At 35.6% G+C, this 22,358-nt stretch overlaps 2 protein-coding genes across 2 annotated transcripts; both read left to right on the plus strand.

Moving 5' to 3' along the window:
• The first annotated feature begins 426 nt into the window (after positions 1-426).
• On the plus strand, positions 427-13,064 carry avil (advillin). Its single transcript, XM_066670990.1, has 20 exons — positions 427-511; positions 835-920; positions 1,418-1,492; positions 2,431-2,627; positions 3,663-3,771; positions 4,108-4,218; positions 4,456-4,661; positions 4,887-4,965; positions 5,085-5,183; positions 5,329-5,482; positions 6,155-6,255; positions 6,532-6,669; positions 8,482-8,640; positions 9,103-9,282; positions 10,077-10,228; positions 10,466-10,610; positions 10,968-11,156; positions 11,546-11,614; positions 11,736-11,855; positions 12,783-13,064. The coding sequence occupies exons 2-20, from the start codon at positions 861-863 to the stop codon at positions 12,894-12,896; spliced, it is 2,457 nt and encodes an 818-aa protein (XP_066527087.1). The 5' UTR covers positions 427-511; positions 835-860; the 3' UTR covers positions 12,897-13,064.
• Positions 13,065-14,242: 1,178 nt separating this feature from the next.
• On the plus strand, positions 14,243-22,244 carry tegt (testis enhanced gene transcript (BAX inhibitor 1)). Its single transcript, XM_066672284.1, has 10 exons — positions 14,243-14,395; positions 16,023-16,103; positions 16,935-17,043; positions 17,590-17,710; positions 18,397-18,445; positions 18,716-18,813; positions 19,145-19,224; positions 19,688-19,788; positions 20,306-20,381; positions 20,606-22,244. Exons 2-10 carry the CDS (start codon positions 16,048-16,050, stop codon positions 20,627-20,629), a joined length of 714 nt encoding a protein of 237 aa, XP_066528381.1. The 5' UTR covers positions 14,243-14,395; positions 16,023-16,047; the 3' UTR covers positions 20,630-22,244.
• Positions 22,245-22,358: the final 114 nt, after the last annotated feature.

Here is a 22,358-nt window from a genome sequence, read left to right on the forward strand (position 1 = left end):
TAAACTTAATCAGTTTCCCCTCACTTCCAGTTCCTCCATTCGTATTCTTTCCTGGGAGTAAGGGGAGGAATTTCCTGAGTGTGTTGTTTCTTTGCTGCTTTCTGATTGGGTCAAAACACTGATTTACATCCATTGCAGAACAAAAAGACATCTGGTTCCATTGACTTCAGTTGTAAGGTAAAGTTTGGAGTGCTTATATATTTGTAAAGTTTGGCTGTACTAATGACTAATACACCCATTCTTCTCTTTTGAATATGTCTGTGCTGACATTTCCCTTATTTGCCTTCTCTCTATCTCTCACTCAATCTCGCCCTCTATCTTCCTGCTGATTGGACGGAGTGATAGGTGAGGGCTCGTTCATGCAAACACAATCAAATCCATGGGTGTGTGAGGATGGGGAAGAGTTCTGTTGGACCTTCTGTGTCATATTCAACCACGTCCACTTCCACTCAAGCTCAGGTTCAGAGAAAACTTACCACAAATTTAAACGCAGTACTGAATTTAAGTTAAGGTAAGCCTCACTTTTACTTTTTGCTGCATTAGAGACCACAGGGATAATTTCTTGGCAGATGTTCTAGATTTATCAGCCATATGATGTACACTCCATGTCCTAAACACTGAAGACTCGCTTTACAAAGAAAAAATTCAGCTGTTTAAAATAAACAAAAATATCTTTAATTCTTACAATAGACTGTAGAATAATGCTGTACGTTTATGATGGTATACAGCCATTAAAGCTGGTGTATTCTTAGGGACCTAACCCAATGGATACTCGTGGACTTCAGATGGATGTAAAATCATGTAAAATTTTAAAAATAAATAATTTTTTTTCAGGTTCTTCCCGGACCCACTGTTACACTATGGAGAAAACATTCAGAGCTGTCACCAAGACTCCAGGCATTATCATCTGGAGAATTGAGGTGAAGAATTAAAAAAATCAGAGAATTAAAAAAATATAGCTCTTTAAAATCAAAAATAAATGTACATCTGGATGTCTGTAAACGTACAGTGAGTAACTCTATGATACTGTGTAACATGTGAAGGATATAAATAACTTTATGACTGAACAACATTGAACATTGAGTCATTTTCTGTTATTTATAAATGTTTTCTATTTTTTAAATAAACTTATTTAAATGATGCCCGATTCAGTCCTCCAGGTGGACGGTCGTTTCTGGTTGAGAGTACGCTGTGCGCGTTTGGCTGCCGCTTCTCGCCAGTGTGTGTGTGTGAATTGAGCGTTCTGAGCAGTGTAGATTGTAAAGCGTCCTTGGATGTCTAGAAAGGCGCTATATAAGTGTAACGATAATAATAATAAAATGTAATTTCGGATCTTTGCACAGTACAGACATGTTGTATATTCTCAGGTCCTGCTTAAAGTAATCAGTTTCATCCTGTTTTTTGAATGAATGTCTAGAAAATGGAGCTGGTTTTGGTGCCGGAGAAATCTTACGGAAGCTTTTATGAAGGGGACTGCTATGTTCTGTTGTCTGTAAGTTATTTCTTATCAGCTTAATACCAATGTACAACACATTTTAACCCACCGTGGTTCTTGGTTTGAGTTTATGTTCAGAGGAATAACATAGGCCTACATTGTTTCATTGCAGAGCCCTAATCAATATCATCTTAACTTTTGTACAAACACGGAATGATTGGCATTCTGAGGTAGTGGACCATCGTAGTTGAGTAAAACTGGCCTTAACTGATCGTGTGTTTGAGATTAAAGTTAAATGTTTATGATTTTTTCTTTGTCTCTTTTGTGTGAATAGTGTTGGGGCTGCTTTGTTTTTCCATGTGATTTGCATCTCCAAACATGACTCAGAGAAAAAACAAGTCTGACCCTGTCTCTCCCTATAAACTGTCTTTTCAAAATAATTTTCTGGAATCTTATCCCTGTTTCTGTCTACTTTTAGTCAGATTTTAATGGGAAATTACATTCTTCTGAATTCACAGCATAAATAAACAGCTGAGATTTAAACAATATAATGAAAATTTGTTTTAAATGTAAAGGAACGTATAAAATCATAGTTGACAGTTCTTGTTGAATGGAAACAAAGTTTGCCCCTAAAAGTGTCCACATAAAGTTATTACAGTAAGTGATTAATGAATAAGCTGCTTAATTCTTAGTTGACTCTATGCTGCTGAATTTCCTATCACTGTATTTTTAGGGGATGTACCATGCTTCTTCTGTCAGGGTGCATGAGTTTGACCTAACGGTGATCTTTATCATGAATATTGCTTGTCACACTTTTGGTGGTAATGTGACTTAATGCACCTTTAAATTTATTGTATGGAAAAAGTAACAATGTTTAAACCATTTACATGGGTCTAACTGGGGCTTTACTGGACAAAGAAGGTTTTTAATAAACTCTAAACAACTCTAAATCCCCAGACTTCTCTCTTGAATGCTCTCCTGATTTCTCCCTGTAGACGAAGAATGTAAGAGGATCATTGTTATATGATATTCACTACTGGATCGGTTGTGAGTCGTCTCAGGACGAGCAGGGGGCAGCTGCAGTGTACACAGTCCAGCTGGACGACTTCCTGGGCTCGGCACCTGTCCAGCATCGAGAGGTCCAGCACCATGAGTCCAATACCTTCAGTGGTTACTTCAAACAGGGAATCATGTAAAAATCCACTTCTCTTTTTTTATTGTTTACATTTTTAAATGAAGTTAATCTATTACAGCTGAACCTTTATGACTTCCTGTTCCAAATACAATAACTTTGACAGGTTCATATCTGCCCATGAACCAATAATCAAACCTTTACTTTATGCTCATGGCCAAGCAGTTGCTAGAGATATAAATATACCCCCCCCCCCAACCCACACACACATACACACAGCCTTTAAATATGGAACAGTGGTACTGTGTTCACTGGAGTGATGGAGCTACCTCTGGGATGATTTGGGACGCAGAGATAATCATCCGTTAACATTTTGCACATAAATTTCACTGTTGTTTCAAATGAAATGCCTTATTGTTTATGTTGCAGAAGGACAACAATCAGTTTTCTTACAGACAAATTAAATGTAGAGAATGTAGTTTATAGTAGTATACTCTAACATAAGAGGAAACAGGAAGATAAGCCAACTGCAAATATCTAGCCTCAAGAACTCATTACATGCAAAGGTTATGCAGGTGTTTATAATGACTTCCTTGTTAAACACAATAGAAAAATTCAGATATTTCTGACACCTTCAAATAGGCCATTGAAGTCATGTGCCAACTAATGTTGGTTTTATGCCCATATAAGGCAATCTAAGCCTTAACTAGTGCCATTTTTTAATGTCTCTGGTGCAGTAAACAATTGTTCTAAACCTCTGTGGGTTTTTGTGCATTATAATTCTTGTTGCTGTTGTTGCTGTTGTTATATTTTCTCTGAGGTCCTCTTATGATTTATGTCCTAAAACAACCATAAGTCATTTGTTATTACTATTTTCCAGTGTGTTTTAGTCTTTAGAATTAAACAGGCTTGTTCTGTTACTGTGTCCTTAAACGATGATATGTGTAAATGAGCCCCATTTACAAAACACTCCTAGCTGAATACAAAGGAGTGTATCTCTCTCTCTCTCTCTCTCTCTCTCTCTCTCTTTCTCTCTCTCACTCTTTTTTGCTTTGTGTGTGTGTGTGTGTTAAAATGACCTCATGACCTCCATAGTTACAAACAGGGAGGAGTGGCGTCGGGGATGAGACACGTGGAGACAAATTGCTATGAGGTCCGACGGCTGCTTCATGTGAAGGGACAGAGAAAAGTAACAGCCAAAGAGGTGAAGGATTAACCTTCTGTTAAAAAAAAGAATTCTACAATTTTTCCAAAATTCCCCATAGTCCAGTGTCTGACATGTAAACAAAGAGATGTTTGATGTTGTACTGGTGATTGCATTCCATGATATGTATATGTTTTAAAATAGAAACACTTTATTAATATTTGGTTGAAGTGAGTAGAATATCCTACATCATACTCACATAGAAATAAACATGGCGAAGAAAAACACAGCTTAAGGAGAGATACAGGAGAACTAAAAACAACACTATTTAATTAGAGAGTAACTTTTAGAAGTGCATTTAAATTAAAATGTAATTTCACTTTCTAATGTTTTAAGGTGGAATTGAGTTGGAATAGCTTTAATCTTGGTGATGTTTTCCTGCTGGACATTGGAAAGACCATCATCCAGTGGAATGGACCTGACAGTAACAAACAGGAACGTCTAAAGGTTTGTGATTGATTGGTCAAAAGGTCATTATACTGACACCTCATGGTTTAGATGAATAAAAGCTATTGTAAATACGGCATGAACTGGATCATTCAGGGTCTATGTTTTGTGATCCCTCCACTCACCTGAGTGCACTTTATAGAAAAATGTTAAAGACAAAATAATCTTTTTCTTTCCTCATTTTTGTTGGTAAAAATGACTGATTGCTCTTTTAACGATGTGTGTTTTTAAATGAAGGGGATGCTGTTGGCGAAGGACATCCGAGACCGAGAGAGAGGAGGAAGGGCTGAGATTGGAGTGATTGAAGGAGATGAAGAAAACAAATCCTCTCTCCTGATGGAGGTTCTGGTTAAAATCCTTGGTGAACGTACCTTTAAACTGCAGAACGGAACTCCAGACGACGTAGTTGACCGGGAGCAGATGGGCCAGGTCACTCTCTACCAGTGAGTACATGGGAACATTATATTTTGTTTTATATTTTTCCTTTTTTTAATGTATTTCTCCTTCTTAAACTCTTTTGCTTCATGAGTCACTGGAAAATATTGGACAAAACGATTGATATCTCTTACCAGTCACTGTGGCTTTTAGAATTAATACTTTGCAAAGAGTTCACAAAAGTAACGTAAGGTAGTTTGGAGTGTTATCATTTCTGTGTTATGTGTTTGCAGAGTCTCTGATGCTGATGGAGAAATGAAAGTCATAGAGGTCGCGACCAGACCATTGGTCAAGGATCTGTTAAATCATGATGTATGCATTCATTATTGACACGTATAAATCTGTTTACTAAATCTGTGTGATGATCCAGACGCTCTGCTTATTGTTCTTGATTATTTTTTACTTCTCTTTCTACTGCTGCTTGTATTTAGGACTGTTATATCCTGGACCAGGGAGGAGTAAAGCTGTTTGTGTGGAAGGGGAAAAGAGCAAACAAAGCAGAGAAGCAGGCAGCCATGTCCAGGGCTCTGGTGAAGTGCTTTTTTTTCAAAACTTCATTCTACGCTCAAAGAGAGTGGCTATGGGGCTGTGAGGGGGCTATGAGTAGTTATTTTGGGTAGGACTGTGTACAGTATGTGTGTGCGGCTTGCTGAATTCCATATGTTGGTTTTGCAGGAGTTCATTAAGCTGAAGGGTTATCCTCACACCACTAACGTGGAGGCTGTAAATGATGGAGCAGAGTCGGCAATGTTTAAACAGCTGTTTCAGAGCTGGACGGTCAAAGACCAAACAGTGGGACTGGGAAAAACTCACACTGTTGGCAGAATTGGTACAGCTATTATTTTAAATTTGATTCCGATTTTATTACTACAATATTATATTGTTCATATTTATGGGTGGGTTAACTGACCATAACTGACACAAACACCTTCTCTGTGATTTAAATAATTCTTCAAAATCATTATATATATGCCCCTATATAATTCATATCTAAACGTTGTAGACACCCTATATTATTCATTAACTCAGCTACTTGAGGTGCACCCATTGTGGACGCAGATGTTCAGTTTGATCTCCATAGAAATGGATCAGCTGCTCATGAACCTAAGGTTATCTAGTGATATGTCCAGCATTAAGTCTACCAGAGGGGTATAGGACTTCCCAGCATTGAACTGTGGAGCACTGACACTGATTTCTGTGTGATGATACTGCTCCATTGTACCATTGTCCATTGATAACTTAAGATGATTAGTGATAGATGATAGTTGACCTCCCTAAAGTTTATGTGGCAAAATGCCACCAAATACTCACAACAATGTTCCAACATCTAGTGTACATCTTTTAAATACATCAAAGACAAATAAACATCTGAGGAAATGTTTGAAAAGCAGGTGAAGGGAATGTTTAGCTGTATAGTTCACATACTGTAGAATCTGTTTTGCTAAGTGTCTAGAGTAAGAGTTATTTTTAAAAATATATTCTCGTGTTTGATATGAATCAGCTAAAGTGTCTCAGGAGAAGTTTGATGCCACTCAGCTGCATGTGATGCCTCAAGTGGCAGCTCAGGAGCGAATGGTGGATGATGGCAGTGGACAGGTTCAGGTAAGATTAGCAAATATATGAGTGACATATATATGAGCAGCCTTTATACTGAAACGTAGCAGTACATAAACATTTCTAAACATGGCCACCCCCATGTGGGGACCTCCTCTGTAAAACATAAATAAACTGGTTCTTTCAGGGAATAAATACAATATAATGCTTTATCTCATGAGTTGCATTTTATAGTATAAATATAAAAATGTTTTGTTATATTTTAGTAGTAAAATGTACTTATTGCATCTCATTTCTGGCTTTTGTTTCTCTGTCATGGTAAAGGTTTGGAGAATTGAAAATTTGGAGCCGGCTGAAGTAGATCCAAAAACATATGGCTACTTCTACGGAGGTGATTGCTACCTGATATTGTACACATATGAAGTCCATGGAAAGAAAAATTATATCCTTTACATGTGGCAGGTAAAGCCTTGTTTATCCAAACAACACCGACACACACACACACACTTACACACATGAAATTGAAAATGTCTGCAACACACTTTTAAAAAGCATTGGACAACACCAGTTCACCACTGGCTCACATCAGCTTTTCTGGTACCACTTTAAAATAAGACTACATTTATAAAGATTGGTTTACATATTGTGTATTAATGGCTATTAATTAAGTTGTAAACAATTTAAATGTCATAAATAATCATTTGTAGAACAAAGATAGAAAGGAAAACAGGCACATCTTGTTTGTCTAATGATGAAGGTATCCTAAGGTAACCTATTGGAAATGTTGAGGTAAAGAATAAGCTAAGCTGTTTTTTAAATGGTTAAAGTTATCCACTTTTAATGAGTTTACAACCCAATTAATAACCATTAAAACACAATTTGTGAACCATTTATTTACTTTTACATTTCTAAGTGTAGTTTTATTCAAAGGCCATAACACTTCCCAGTAAACAAGGAACGTCCCTGGACGTTCAAAATAGGTCTAAAAGTAGTCTGTCCGTCAAGGACATATTTTAAACGTCAATGGACGTCCAAATTCCATTTTAATAAGTTAGTTAAGTGGTGACCAATCGATAACGTCAGTGGACATCCAAAATGCGTTTTATACAAGTAATTTATTTCGGGACCAATTAATAACGTCTTTGGACGTCCAAAATACGTCTAATAGTCGTCTTTTCAATGTCTGTGTTTGGACGTCTTTTCAACTTTCATTTTCAACCTTAAGAGAACATTGATTAGACAGCAGTCATTATTTTGTTTCAACGTTGAATCAACGGCTAGTTTATTTTAATTATACTTTTTATAGTTTGGGAATTATTGATACTAATCTGTTTGTGGTCTCCATTATATGATCCTCCTCTTCATAATGTGCCATACATTTTCAGAAGGAGACAGAACTGGGCGCAGGCCGGCCAGTCAAGTACACACACTTTATATCTATGAAGCCACCCTGTTTTATGTCATCCTAAATGAGGCCTGGCATTGTCCTGCTGAAATAGGCATTGAGTTCCTGGGAAAAGGTGGACATTTTCCCCAAAAACAACTGAAACATGAAATTGTCTGAATATGGAACATGCTTCCACTGTCTTTCAGTCCAATCCAGATGAAAATCTTTCCTGCACAAAATAATGATTTGGCTTCCTCTTTGCATGAAATGGTTTCGGGTTGCAGGCGTTGACTGGGTTAAGTTACAATACTTTTCCAAAGTACTCCCAATCCTGTGTGTCTATGTCCATCCCAGTAGAAAGTTTCTCAAACAATACCACCCGAGGTCTCAGTGGTCTTACACATTTAGCAGAGTTTTCTGCCCTTGACAGAGGTTGCCCCTGACACCCTGAATCTACTCATGATTTTATGAGCTGTATACAGTGAAAGATCTCAATTCTTTGCAATCTTGCACTAAAAAACTTGTGACTTGTAAAAAAGTGACTTAGAATGCTGTTGTGACGTTTGGCACCAATGTCATGTCGCTGCTTGCAAAGGCCAAGCCATTTTGAATGCTCCTTTTATAGCTTTTATTCTTTGGTATGTGTTGCAGATATCAGTGGAGCAATGGAAATATTTCCTTTGTATATTTGTTTTTTTAATAAAGCTTCAAGAGTATTAATAAATCACAGATTTTTATTTATTATTTATTTATTTTTACAAATGTCCCAGCTTTTCTGGAAATTATGTTTGTATATATTTATTCATCAGACAGAACAGGTGCTGAAATGAAGGGGCTTTGTAATGAATAATGAGAACTGAAACCTGTCTGTATGCCTTTGCCTTCAGGGTCGCCATGCCTCTCAGGATGAGTTAACTGCCTGTGCATTCCAAGCGGTGAATCTTGATCAGAAATATGGAGGCGAGCCTGTTCAAGTCAGAGTTACCATGGGTAAAGAGCCACGGCATTTCATGGCCATTTTTAAAGGAAAGCTGGTGGTTTTTGAGGTAATCCTGTTTTTTCCAGAGTTTCTGTAATTGTTTATATATATGTAGCTTATAAATGTTTCCTCATACTAAAACTAGATTCCATGAACAAACTGTTTAAATGGTGTTTTATTGATTCTCTAAATGAACACATCCTGTGCAGAGAATGAATTCAAAAGATTTGGTAAATTCAGTTTTCCAGTCTGATTTTTAAATTTACTAATAGCCTTAGAGAAATATTGTCAATATTTAATACATTTTTTCTCATAGAAAAATTAAGTCTAGACACTGAATCCTTTGTATATGCATGATTTATACTACAAAATGACATACACACAACCTCAGTGGACAATATTTACACTCAGCAAAAAAAACAGTGACGGTATTGAAGTGTGTAGAGGGGTGGATGCTTCCCTCATTTTCATTTAGGAAATCCACAGAAAATGTCTTTAAAACTATTTCAGACAAGCCTTTAATTTTCAGGGGGGTACGTCCAGAAAAGGCGGTGCCAACCCAGAGCCACCAGTCCGGCTCTTTCAGGTCAGCGGTTCTGACTCATTCAACACTAAAGCAGTCGAGGTCCCAGCTGTGGCTGCTTCACTCAACTCCAATGATGTGTTTATACTGAAGGGCCAAGGGATCATTTACCTGTGGTATGGCAAGGTGAGAAGCATTTTACTGCACTCAGTGACAGAAAACAAATTCTGTAGGTTTAAGGCACACTTTATTTCCAAACATTTGTAAACTTCTGGGGCGGCTCGGTGGCGCAACGTGGAGTGTCGCTGTCACACAGTTCCAGGGTCCTAGGGTTTGAGCCTCGCTCCTTGTGACTGTCTGTGAGGAGTGTGGTGTGTTCTCCCTGTGTCTGCGTGGGTTTCTTACGGATGACTGTCTGTGAGGAGTGTGGTGTGTTCTCCCTGTGTCTATGTGGGTTTTCTCCGGGTGACTGTCTGTGAGGAGTGTGGTGTATTCTCCCTGTGTCTATGTGGGTTTTCTCCGCGTGGCTGTCTGTGAGGAGTGTGGTGTGTTCTCCCTGTGTCTGCGTGGGTTTTCTCCGGGTGACTGTCTGTGAGGAGTGTGGTGTGTTCTCCCTGTGTCTACGTGGGTTTCCTCCGGTTGCTCCGGTTTCCTCCCACGGTCCAAAAAAAAAACGGTAGGTAAATAAAATAAAGTGTCTATGCTCTGGTTTAGTTGCATCAAAGGTCACAGTGCCTAATGCCAAATGTAAAAAATAAATTTACATCAGTACCTGAGCAGTACCTGAGGTTTCCCAATTTCTAGTTTAATATCTTTATTTATGAATATTAATAAAATATTCATCCCTGAGTATAAGGGATATATACATGACATTAGTGACATGAGAAAGGAAAGCAGGTAATGCACAAATAAAAAGCTAGAGATAGGTTAAGCTGTTAGTAATCTATATTTGAAACAGGTTTTCCTTTATCCTGTGTCAGGGCTCAAGTGGCGATGAGCGATCTATGGCTAAAGAGGTCAGCATGGTTCTTGGTCAGGGGCCGTACTCTGCGGAAATCATGGCTGAGGGCCAGGAACCTGCTGAGTTCTGGAAACTGCTGGGAGGAAAGGCTCCATATGCTAATGACAAAAGGTATACAAAACCTCATAACTCCAAATACGTGAATTTTCAGTGAAACTGAAATAGACAAATAAATAAAAGATTTTTTCCCACCATTTCCATTTCCTATGCAGCTGTAATGAGTCAGTTTTATAGTCATGTTTCTGTGTGTTTACAGTAAAGTTTCTGCATGTTTACAGTCATATTTTTTTCATTGTTTTAGAGTCAGGTTTCTCTGTGTTTACAATAATATTTGTCTTTTTCTTTAAGGTTACAGCAGCTGGTGGTGGACCATCAGCCAAGACTTTTCGAGTGTTCGAATAAAACCGGACGTTTCATTGTGACGGAGGTGACTCAGTTCACTCAGGATGACCTCAGTGAGGACGATGTCATGCTTCTGGACACCTGGGATCAGGTCTTTTTATTAACAAGGAAACACTTGTGTTCAAAGGACAGATCCAAGTAAAAATCCAAGGAATGCGTTTTGCTGACTTATGTAACTCAGTATAGTAGCATATTTTATCATAATACAGATATTGCAAAAGATATATTAAAATAGTACCAGTGGTTATTTCAAGACTGCTTTTTAAAAGGATAATTTGACAATAGACAATAGACAACAGACAGTTTTCATGTGAAAACTGAATGCTTTAGCTGTCATTTGTTGCAGTTCTGAGAGATTTGCAAAACGCAAAACCAAAATGAAGGAAAGCATTCAGAGCTCAGAGTAAGTGTTTTATTTATCTATTTTTTTCCAATGTATATTTTTCAGATTTTTCTGTGGATTGGGAAAGAAGCTAATGAAGTGGAGCGTCAAGAATCTGTGGTGACATGTCAGGAATATCTCCGAACTCATCCTGGTGCTCGGGACTGTGACACGTCCATCCTGCTGCTGAAGCAAGGATTTGAACCTCCCACCTTCACCGGCTGGTTTACCGCCTGGGACCCAAGCAAATGGAGTGTATGTTAAAAAACTAAAATTCTTATCCTTATCAAAGTATTTTTAGTGTTTTGGGGTCTTTGTTCTATAAGCGAATCTTCCACTTGCTTTTATTTCATTTTTCTAATGAGATTTTCCTATTTTTTTTTAATTCCTGCATAGAAAACAATTTAATAAAGTGACTAAGACTTCTCCGAAGGAATAGGGCTGTCAGAATATTATTCAACATATTTTAGATATTTTTGCTTACTTTGAGTCCTTTTTTATTAACTGAAATTACAGCTGATAGTAGTGTATTACTACTACAACTATAAATAATAATAATAATGATAATAATAATAATAATAATAATAATAATAATAATAATAATAATAATAATGATGATGATAATAATAATGTTTTTTTCTCAGGGTGGCAAGACCTATGAGCAGATGAAGGAAGAGCTGGGGGAAGTGACCTCAGTGACAAGAATTACAGCTGTACGATATATAAACTATAATTCAATACTGTATTATTATAATTAATTAGTAATATTGAAATGTTGAGGTGTTTTTTTTTCTAGATCTAAACTGTGGGCATTTATTATCGTTCTGTTTACAGGACACAAGTGTTAATCAATCGACTGCAGAGAAGCAGAGCTTTCAGTTTTTCTCTCCTGACCAACTGATCAATAAAAACTCAGGAGAATTACCAACGGGAGTTCACCCTACTCAGAAAGAGGTGAGGGATATAAACAGTATTTTGTCTAAGATCACATTAATTAAAGTTGCCATATGACATTTTAATGCCAAGATCTTCCCCACAGGGGGGCAGACATGCTCAAAACAAGATCACAGATACTTCCAGGTCACTTAGCATCAGTATAATAACTGATAGCTCTGGGGGTTTTTTTACACAAGGCTTTGGACCCACCACTGTCGTGACCAGAAAGGTTATGGAAAATAGATACATGAAATAATGAAAGTATAGATATAGACACAAAAATACACCTTGTATTTATATCAAGCAAAACATGACCCCAAAAATAACTGTTATTATTATTATGCATAACCATACCTTATGATTATGCAAACTAACTGTGAAGTTGATTTGCTTAGGCAACAATAAAAGGCCATTATGTGTAAATATTGCCCTTGTCATCCCATATAAGGTGCTAACTTTTAATGTGCATACTTTTTACTTTGAAAAATAAATATGCCATAAATTTTGCTCAGACCTTATTTTCTGAGCATTTTTTTAGCAAATGTGTTCAATTTAGTTATAAACAGTGTATGAAAGAGTGAAAATGTGTGTTGCCTGTAAAGAATATGTCCCTTATTTTCAACAAAACTACCCTTAATTTTTTTGTGTAGGGCACCAGACATTTTGCCTAGAACGTCTGTGTGTAACAACACACTGTTAAATGTATGTCAAAATGCATACAGAATATTTCTCAACATTTACTCATAGACATGATTTTAATTTTACCTGTTATTCTCGTTTTAATATTTTTTCTTAGATCTTTACATTTTTCATTACCACTGGCTCCATACTTACACCAGTACAGTCAGTACATACATATTTGTTTAATGCAGACGTCTTGTACTTTGTACACAGCTTTGTAATTGATGTTGTACACTCATGATCTTCTTTAACTCTCCTTCCCAGAAACATCTATCAGACGAGGATTTTCGGCTCATTTTCGGAATGAATAAAGATCAGTTTTTCAGTTTGCCACAGTGGAAACAGTTGAACATCAAGAAGAAACATGGAATGTTTTAAAATATCTTTTTTTTTTAGACATTTTTAAATTTTGTGTTCAATTAAAGCTGGGTGTGTGGGGATATTTCTGTTCATTAAGACAACAGTTGTTGTTATGTTTTATCCGTGCTGTTTAAAAATTATTATTTATGTCAACACATTTTCACATTACGCTATTTTCTAAATGTATGGAGCTAAAGAAATTTATATTTATATATATATATATATATATATATATATATATATATATATATATATATATAAAATCAACAATTCTTAAATAAATATTGTTTTCAATCAGTGGTATATGTCATTCTTTTTTCTATGAATATGTCCATCACACAATGTACCAACTCTAATTTACAGATTACACACAGACTTCATTACACACACGCATACACAGGTTTGCCTGTGTAGCCATTAAATAAACATTTTATTTGCTGGAGACTCTTATTTTATACAGACTAGCCTAAACATAGCGCGAAACTTACCCTAACCCCGAAACTAGGGTGACCATTTATTTGCTACACATGGGAAAACATGGGAATTTCTCTTTTAATTCTTCCGAGAACTTACATTTACGTTTCAGCATAGCTGCTCGAGATGAGGGTAGGTACATGAGCTTTGCCTGACGTAAACAAGGACTACTGACGTGAAGACTGAACAATTAAATGTTTACAGTGAAGGTTATCGACCAATAACGGTAGGTCTACAGTCAGACCGTCCAATCAGAAGATTTTAGGCTACTTCACCACGCCCCCTTCTCACTCAAGCGAACCAATCGGAGTAGGGGAGGGCGGGACTAGTTTGTGAACGAAACGCTTCTCGAAATTCTATGTAAACTCTAGAAAAACAAAATCCCGGACGTTTGTGAAATTCCGCCCGGACATTTTTTAAGTCTAAAAAAGAGGACGTCTGGTCACCCTACTGAAACTAGTTCTCAAAATTTCATGATTTACCATGTTAGGACTTGCTTGGGTTCCCCACAAGGAAGAGAATTCCCCACAGTGCATTTACACTGCAGGCCTAGAGTACAATTTAATGCAGTAGCCTATAGGTTGTGGTCTCAATCACATCTATTTGTGGTAAACTTTGTGTTTTTTTTTTCCATTTAACACACTGAACAAAGTGTGGCCTGTATAGAATATAATTTTGTGTTATTTATGTTTATTTAATTTCAATTTTTTTATAACACTAAACTTATAATAAGCAAAAATACTAACATCACAACCCGTGGTTTCTATAGCAATCCTACCATTGTAAAGAAAAAATCCTTTTAATTTTCTCTGCAGTGAAAAATACAGCAAATATATCTACAGCACATTGTTTTCTTCTTAACCAGTGAAATTGTCGCCATTGTTCAAAAATAAGCGAATTCCCCTTTAAGGCATTTTCAATGGTGTCATGCTGATGTAACACGTAGAGTTAAGTAGAGAATTCCGCTTCTGAGCACGTATCAACCTGAAAGCACAGGCCCGAGACAGACGGAAAGAGCGCTCAGTAACTGATATTTTTCTCTGGTAAGTCTCGAAGTGTTTTATGTTGAAGTACTTTGCTTGAATAGTTAAATTGCAACAGTTATTGGAGAGAGTTTTAGATATATAGCCTGCGCCTTCGTAGACGGTTTGGAAAACATCGAGAAATCTCGCTGCTTTCGATTTAGTTGTTGGGCTGATATATTTTCCTAAACTGTATTATATCATATTATATTTATTTTTAACGAAATGAAAGAATATCTGCTTTCTAATACATCAGTTCTGTGTGAATATAAACACAAACGAAGTATTTTCGTATTCGCCAACTGCCGTTTGACTTGCTCTTTTCCACCTTAAATGCTTATACAGCTAAAATGAGGAGCCCTAGACGCCAACATTTAAGGTGGAACGGAAAATTCTCAATAGAAGCTGAGGAGAAGGACGCTAGTTTCAAGCTAGCGTGAACAGCATAATTAAAATAGGCTAAATACAGACAGACATGCTAGTTTATATGTATGTATTAAGTCGACAAGCGACAGTAGATGCTTGAATAATGTATTTATTCCGTCTGAGCTCGTGGACTGAAAACAGGGCCTTGTTACGTTAATAGTAAGGGTTTAAAGCTCACTCTGGTCAACGCCCACGTTTACTTATAATTCTTGTTTAAAAAATATTAAAAATACCTTGGAGACATATTTGTTATGTTACAGGATTTAACTGTATTGAAGTGCTGGACAACTTTTTTTTTGTTATTGCAAGAAATAGCCTATCAGACAAAATATGACAGCGTAAATATACGGATGATATAAATAGATATTATATAAAAGACTGCAATAAAACGGTTATAAAATGTATAAACTACTCATAAGAAGCATCTGTCTCTCTAATATTCTGAAATGTTAAAGGAGTAAATTATTTAAATGTGGCTGCTTTTAAAGTAGCAGGACATATTAAAATAAAAATGTTAATGTGTCCTGTTTTATTAGGCTCTTTACTGTAAGGAAATTTGCTCAATAGTTTCAGAATTGATTATATGTAATTTTACAATATAGATTTAGTAGGCAGGATTTTGTTGGTATAAATTTCTCTGGCTAAAGTAAAACTTTGAACATTGGGATTTGGGAATAGAGTGAAAATGAAAGCACTTCTGTAAAACTCCAATGAATGTTTTAAGGGCCTTTTTAAAAGCTATGGTAATACATTGTCTCTGGTGCTCCCTTTTTAGTTAAGGTTATAAGATGGAGTGATTATTGGTAAATAGAAATTTTAATGTAATCTGGTCACAGGACATTATATTGTCAGTAATTTATTATGCTTTCCACACATTTTTTTAGTTTTAAAGTTTAATGAAGACAACACATAACTGACTGAGCTCCTCAGACAAGGAGGCTAAAATATTATCCTGATGTACCTGCTGTCTACACAAGATGCAGCTTAAACCTATAATTATTTGTTTTATCCCATGTTTTCAGATTTAGCTACGCTACAAAATAATTGGCTGGGTTGTTTTACTTCAGTGTTTAAGGATAGGAGCCCAAAATCCCCAAATTAATGTGTTAATGCGCTCAATTTGTTTTCAGAATTCATCTCCTTTAAGTGTAATTGGTTTCAGTGTTAAAACTTTCATAATTCACTTTCTAATCTGTTTATTTTTACCTTTTAATTATTTTAGTTTCCTGAGACCCAAAGTCAGAAGCATGAATGTGTTTGACCGCAACATCAACTTTGATGCCCTCTTAAAGTTCTCTCAGATGTGAGTAATACAAGATCATCAATCTCCTAATTTATTATGTTGATTTCAACTGATAGGTGTTGTGATTTTTAAAGGGTGCAGTTTAGCAGTATTTTAAGGTATGAGATTAGGTTATATGCAGGTAGGGGGGAGGGTGTGTGCATGAACCATTCTGTGCTCACTCTCGTATTTTCAGTGCAATATCTATGGAGTAAGATGAATGTATTTGAGAGAATGAAAAGCAAGTTGATTTAATTTAAAACAGAAACAATGAGTGTGGAGAAATAAGGCAACTGAACAAAGTCCTCAACCAATCAGAAGCAGTGAAAAGATAAGTGTAGAATGAAATCCTGCTGCTTTCAACTTAATTAAAGCTTTAATATGCATTGATTAGATGAACCAATGTCTTACAGTTTGGTCAGGACAAATGATCCTGTTAAATTTGAGTTAATCTTTAATCTCAGGTTTGTTTGTTCACTTTAAGAGGATGTTTTCCAAAGTAAATTGTAGTTTTAGATTAAAAGTTTCTTAGCCCTGTTTAAATTGCATATTTTTATGATTTTTGTGAAAATAATTTACAGCGTGTGTTTTGTGTTTTATGAACACAGTAAATAAAGAGGTTGCTGCATGTCAAAAGTGTTTTCTCTGTTGCACAGATCTGTGGATATGTGCATTTATTCACTTAATAATAATGAAAAAAACGTGTTCTTCATTTCCAACATCAGTTTTTCTCTCTCATAATGAATTTCTTTATCAATGCTATTCATTTCAGAAGAACTTCTGGAAGTGTACTTGACCATAAAGCTTTTACCATATAGTGCTCACAACCTCTTTCTCACTATTTCTCTCTAGTTCCCGCTCCACTCAGCAGCACCTGAAGAATGTTTACGCCAGTTTGGCTGTGTGTATGTTCGTGGCAGCAGCTGGGGCCTATGTCCATGTTGTCACCAGACTTTTTCAGGTAAAATAAGCCTCAGAATGTGAGGCAAAATAAAAATTAAAAAAAATGTTAAACTTGTAAAATGATGGGTCAAACAACTAGACCTAAAAATAATTTGTTTCATTTTTATTGGTCCATTCGTCATAAAATTCTAACACAATTCAAAATGTAACTGGACAACATTTATTTATATATATCACTTCACACCCACACACCAGTGACTCTGGGGCTCTAACTTTTTATTTTGCGAATAATCCAAAAATAGAACAGAACGGCACACACTTCAGTTCCTGTGCTGATAGGTGTTGGATTTTCTGAGAAGTTTCACTGACCACAGTACACTCCCTCTCAGGAGCAATAAGTCATTTTTTAATGACTAATATGTTGCAAAGTTTTATTTATTAGTCATTATAAGTGATTATTTAGTTAAATTCAGATGAGATAAAGAATTAAAATGCTTTTTAGTACCTGCATGAATCAGTTTCATGGAGGACTGCTGAAGTGTTAAGACATAAGTCACTTTTGTGTTCTTAATGTAATTAAATATTTATTACTGCATCATTTTAGGGAGGTTTGTTGTCAATGCTGGCTTCCCTGGGTCTGATGGCCTGGCTTGCGATGACTCCTCACAGCCCTCAGACAGAGAAGAAGAGACTTGGCATCCTTGCAGGGTTTGCCTTCTTCACAGGTATGATATCAGTATTATGGCTGACGGCCCCAACCCCCGCCTCCCACCAAAACAAAAAATAGAAAACCATGAAAAGAATTTTTTGAGTGTTGCAGAAGTCTGTGACATAGAATAGGACAGTCACACTTTGGGAATTAATGCCAAAATAAATGAAAAAGGGCTTAGTTATGTTATGAGTTATGTTTTATTAGGAGGGAATCTATGGCTGTTTAACCCCAGAGAGAACAAAGCTAAAGTTGACTTCCTCTATCAGCATCTCATTTGAATTTTCCGTTCCACCTTACATGGTGCGACAGTTACTGTGGGGCCGGAGGGCCAGGATGACAAAATGAAAGTGCCGTATTCCGTATGCCAATCATATATGTTTGGAGAAATGGAGAGGGCTGTTGTCAAAAACTGAAAACGGAAAATGTCAAATTTCCCCTGAACACTCTGAGTGGGGGGTGATCACTGAAAACTGGCAGTGTACGTGTTATGACACAAAATGCTATTAATGTAGAGTGAGTCTTCGAAATTTAGACACATTATCTTCCCTCTTTTGTTATATTTTTGCATCCTGAAAAATACTGGATATTTGAAAAAATGTAAATGTATGTTCTCTTTCAAACGTACAGCTCTAATCATTGAGGAGCGCATGACAGGATTCTTTATTGTTTTAACCCTCTGTTTCTCTCTTTTTGGTGCAGGTGTTGGACTTGGGCCTGCAATGGATTATGTCATCACCATCAACCCCAGGTAGAAATCATATTTTTAAAAAAATGTAAAAACAGCATTTTTTTTTCATTAAAAAATGATAACGGCCAGAAAATTATACCTAAAAAATGAAAAGGATTTTTAATTTCTTAGAAGAATCACTGTTGAGAAATGAATTATCACTGTTGAAGTAAAATTGTTGCTCCTTTTTTTCTGTCTTTTTAATTTCAGAATGAATGCCAATTTTGTTTTAACAATGTGTAACAAAAATGCAGACAAAAGCAATTAAATAAATTTAAATATTGTACACAGCATCATCATGACCGCATTCTTGGGCACCTCTGTGATCTTCGTGTGCTTCACTCTGAGCGCTCTTTATGCCCAGCGCAGGAGCTACCTGTTCCTTGGAGGTAATAATAACCTACTTTAAAATATTTTAGATTAAACTACAGCTGTGTGCAAAATATTGTTGTGCATACTTAGTTCAAATGTGTCTACTTTAAAAAAGTGTTTAGAGAATGAATATAAACATTTTCTTACTGATTTATATAAACTAAGCGTTTACAAATAAACTAAAAATTTGGACATGACTTTTTCACAAGAAACATTGTTTTTTGTTTTGTTTTTTTCCCCCTTCTAAATGTGAAATTAAACAAATATACATTAACATTTATGTAGAGCTTGTTGACATACTTACTGATGGAAGTCTCTCTCTCCCTGTCTCCCTCTCTTGCTCCTCAGGAACTCTGATGTCTGGGCTCTCAATTCTGCTGCTTGTTTCAGTTTTGAATATGTTTGTGGGCTCTGTCATGCTGTTTAAGGTAGAAATTAAAGATTTATTTATTTATTTTTTTTATTATTTAGAAGTGGAAGGGAAAATGTCATTAAGCTGGCCTGACCTTGTGTAGTTGTCCATGTAGGTGTCAGTGTAAGATAGGCCAGCCAGCTGCCATCTTGTAGTAGATTTAATGTAGAAACTGGCTTTGATTTTTATTTGAATAAGTCAACTACAGCCTCATAAAGCCACACATTTAAGATAAAATATAATATTTGAACAGATCTACTTTAATCTCACACTGTGATGGAGTAGCGTCCTGTCCAGGGTGTATTGTATTTCAGCCTTGCACCCAGTGATCATGTGTAGGCCACACCACGACATTGAGCTGGATAAGCGGTTACAGAGAATGAATGAATGAACTTTAACTTGATGAAGTCATCAGTTTAAGATGGAGGACTGAGTGGGGTGATGTCTTGAATGCTAAATTAATTCCTGTTTTACTTTAGGCTCATGTTTACATCGGTCTTGCCATCATGTGTGGATTTGTGCTGTTTGACACTCAGCTCATTATTGAGAAAGCTGAGATGGGAGACAAGGATTATATCTGGTGAGGAAACCGCTTTTTTATTTATTTATTTATTTTTTAACTGTTTTGTAAAGAAGAAAAGCACTATACATTACTATGACATCTGTTGCCTGGAAGCTGATTGCAGATATTTTTATTGATTTTTTCCAAGAGAAAAGACATAGTATAGAAATGGAAAAAAAAAAAAAATTCTAGCAATTTTCACTGCATAGTTAACGTGGAAAAAGTAAATCTATATATATATATATATATATATATATATATATGCGCCTTGACTTTTGCAAAATCAACATTTTTGGTTTTATTTCCCCAAATTGTTAAATGTTATTAAAACATTAAAGTGGTCGGAAGGCCTTATTGTTCCCCTTAGAAAATCAATCTTTTTATTTATGTTTAATTTAACCACTAGGAATTTTTTTTAAATTTATATAATTACTATTTGTACTAACAAACCGTATGATAAATATATATTTTTAATTGATGCAAACATTCAGTGTATTTTTATAAATTAAATTTTAATTAACTTTCTGTCCTCAAGGCACTGTGTGGATCTGTTCCTGGATTTTGTGACAATCTTCAGAAAGCTCATGGTCATCCTTGCTATGAACGAGAAGGTGATATTTTGAATTTTTTTCTAAAATAAATACCTTTTTTTTTTTATTTTTGAAACGTTTAATTTCACCCTGATGTAGCAAATCATAAACATATAGCTACTGTATAAAGTTTGTGTGTGAGAAGAATAACTATGTTCAGTGATTTGATAAAGCCTACAGTTGACATTCATTCTTTGTTAGTCTTGTAAATGGAAATGAAAACGAATCTGTTCTTTTTCTTCTAGGACAAGAAGAAAGAAAAGAAATAGGCTGAAGCATTGACAATTAGGAAAATAATAAAATCTGTGATTTGGTTTGTTTGCATCAGGAAAATGTCTGGTGCATTCATCCTAACAAGCTTAATTCTGAATCTGATTCTGTTGATTTGGTCATTTTTAAGTACGGTGTCTTAATTTCTGTTTGAGAATCCTGGATTTAGGCCATGTAGTGATGTCCACAGATGTGAGCTCGGTATAACATTATAATGTTTTTGAAGGTCTCTATGTTGTTGATTTATTTTCAAAGATTGTTTGAAAGTAGTTTTTGAACAAGGAAGTTCTTTTGGATCAGGCAAAAAATGAGAAATAAGTGATTTGTATGTTTTTATCACATATCCTCTTCATATTAAGGCTTAAAATGTGATCCTGTAGATTTTCTGGGAAGTGTAATGTAAACATGATGAAAGTATAGTATGAGTTAATGCTCTTTATTGTAAATATTGTGAAGGATTTGACTACAGTTGTTGCTGAAAACAACTGCTTAATTTTTTCTAACGTCTTAAAACTCACATCTGCATATTTTTTAAATTGCAGTTAAAGTGTGAATTTTCCCCCTTTTTAATATTCGGCACGTAGGTGGATTTCTCATCACATTTTAGGTTTTTCTGATTTCAGCTGCTGTCGATGCCAATGTTACGAAGTTCAGTGCCCAGGCTTCAGAGCACGTGTTTTATCAGCGTTTCTGGAGATAAAATAGCTACAGATCGGATTGTGTTTTGAACATTCTACTGATTAACGAGAATAGTGCCACAGATCGCTTGTTTGAGCTCCTTATCTGATCATCATGCTTTAGTTATTTCCGTTTTCTAGGAAAAACTCTTGATAAACTGTGATTTTTTTTTTATTTTTTTTTAATATAAAGTAAGGGTACAGTGGAGGACAAAAAAGGCTGTTTTAATAATGCATAGTGAGACACAAGACTAAATTTCACTATAATTGCAGATCGTCCACCGATGATCTTGCCAAATTCTCAGAAAAGCTCTTGATAAATTGTCATTTTAAATGAGTCGGGATCCGTCATTTTAATGAAGTTTAAGTGAATATAAGGTTTCTTATTTGAATTGCTTCTTTATATTTCTAGCACACCTTTTTAAAGTCGTAAGCTGCACATCTAAATACTCAGCAGATTCTGTGCTGTTTTGAGAGATGAACTTAGGCCTCAAAAATGCTGTTGATATTTTAAGAACAGTCCACTGAGTGACACTATCGGATTCCCATCTAAATCCGGTTCATTATATATCTGAAATGTAAGTTATGAGACACCAGTTTATGTTTTAGCGGCTTAGTAACGTATGGCAAATATAGTACAATATTTAATTTTCTTATTAAAATATTACTCCTCCCTCAGTGCTACATTCAACAGAAAAAAACCAAGAAAGTTAATATAAAGCATTAACAACGCTAATTTCTTACTCGGTTTTGTATTTTATGAAATGTTAGCAGGCCATAAATCTAGGATAACTGTCCTGTTTTTGAGGAGACTAAATTTAGACCACAGTTATTGCCATATTCTCTACTTAAATCCTTTTATTTGTTTTGCAATTGATGGTCTTCTAACAAATAAATACATGTTATTGTTGTGTAATAAAAGCTGAATTTATCTTTACATGGTCTCTGTTCATAATTCAATACAGATATAAATATGAAAATATTGGGAAACGTTCAAATGCAGAACTGTTTAAACTTAAGAACAGTGGTAACACATTACCCCAGTTTTTTG

The sequence above is a fragment of the Hoplias malabaricus genome, chromosome 5 (assembly GCF_029633855.1).
Source record: "Hoplias malabaricus isolate fHopMal1 chromosome 5, fHopMal1.hap1, whole genome shotgun sequence".
Lineage (NCBI taxonomy): Eukaryota > Metazoa > Chordata > Actinopteri > Characiformes > Erythrinidae > Hoplias > Hoplias malabaricus.

What these genes read in the sequence shown, in the direction of transcription:
- avil (XM_066670990.1), top strand. Translation starts at nt 861, where the DNA reads ATGGAGAAAACATTCAGAGCTGTCACCAAGACTCCAGGCATTATCATC. An exon ending in GGCCAGGTCACTCTCTACCA is followed by an intron (nt 4,662 to 4,886) that starts GTGAGTACATGG and finishes ATGTGTTTGCAG; the next exon opens with AGTCTCTGATGCTGATGGAG. An exon ending in CCATATGCTAATGACAAAAG is followed by an intron (nt 10,229 to 10,465) that starts GTATACAAAACC and finishes TTTTTCTTTAAG; the next exon opens with GTTACAGCAGCTGGTGGTGG.
- tegt (XM_066672284.1), top strand. Translation starts at nt 16,048, where the DNA reads ATGAATGTGTTTGACCGCAACATCAACTTTGATGCCCTCTTAAAGTTC. An exon ending in GAGCTACCTGTTCCTTGGAG is followed by an intron (nt 18,814 to 19,144) that starts GTAATAATAACC and finishes CTTGCTCCTCAG; the next exon opens with GAACTCTGATGTCTGGGCTC. An exon ending in TCCTTGCTATGAACGAGAAG is followed by an intron (nt 20,382 to 20,605) that starts GTGATATTTTGA and finishes TTTTTCTTCTAG; the next exon opens with GACAAGAAGAAAGAAAAGAA.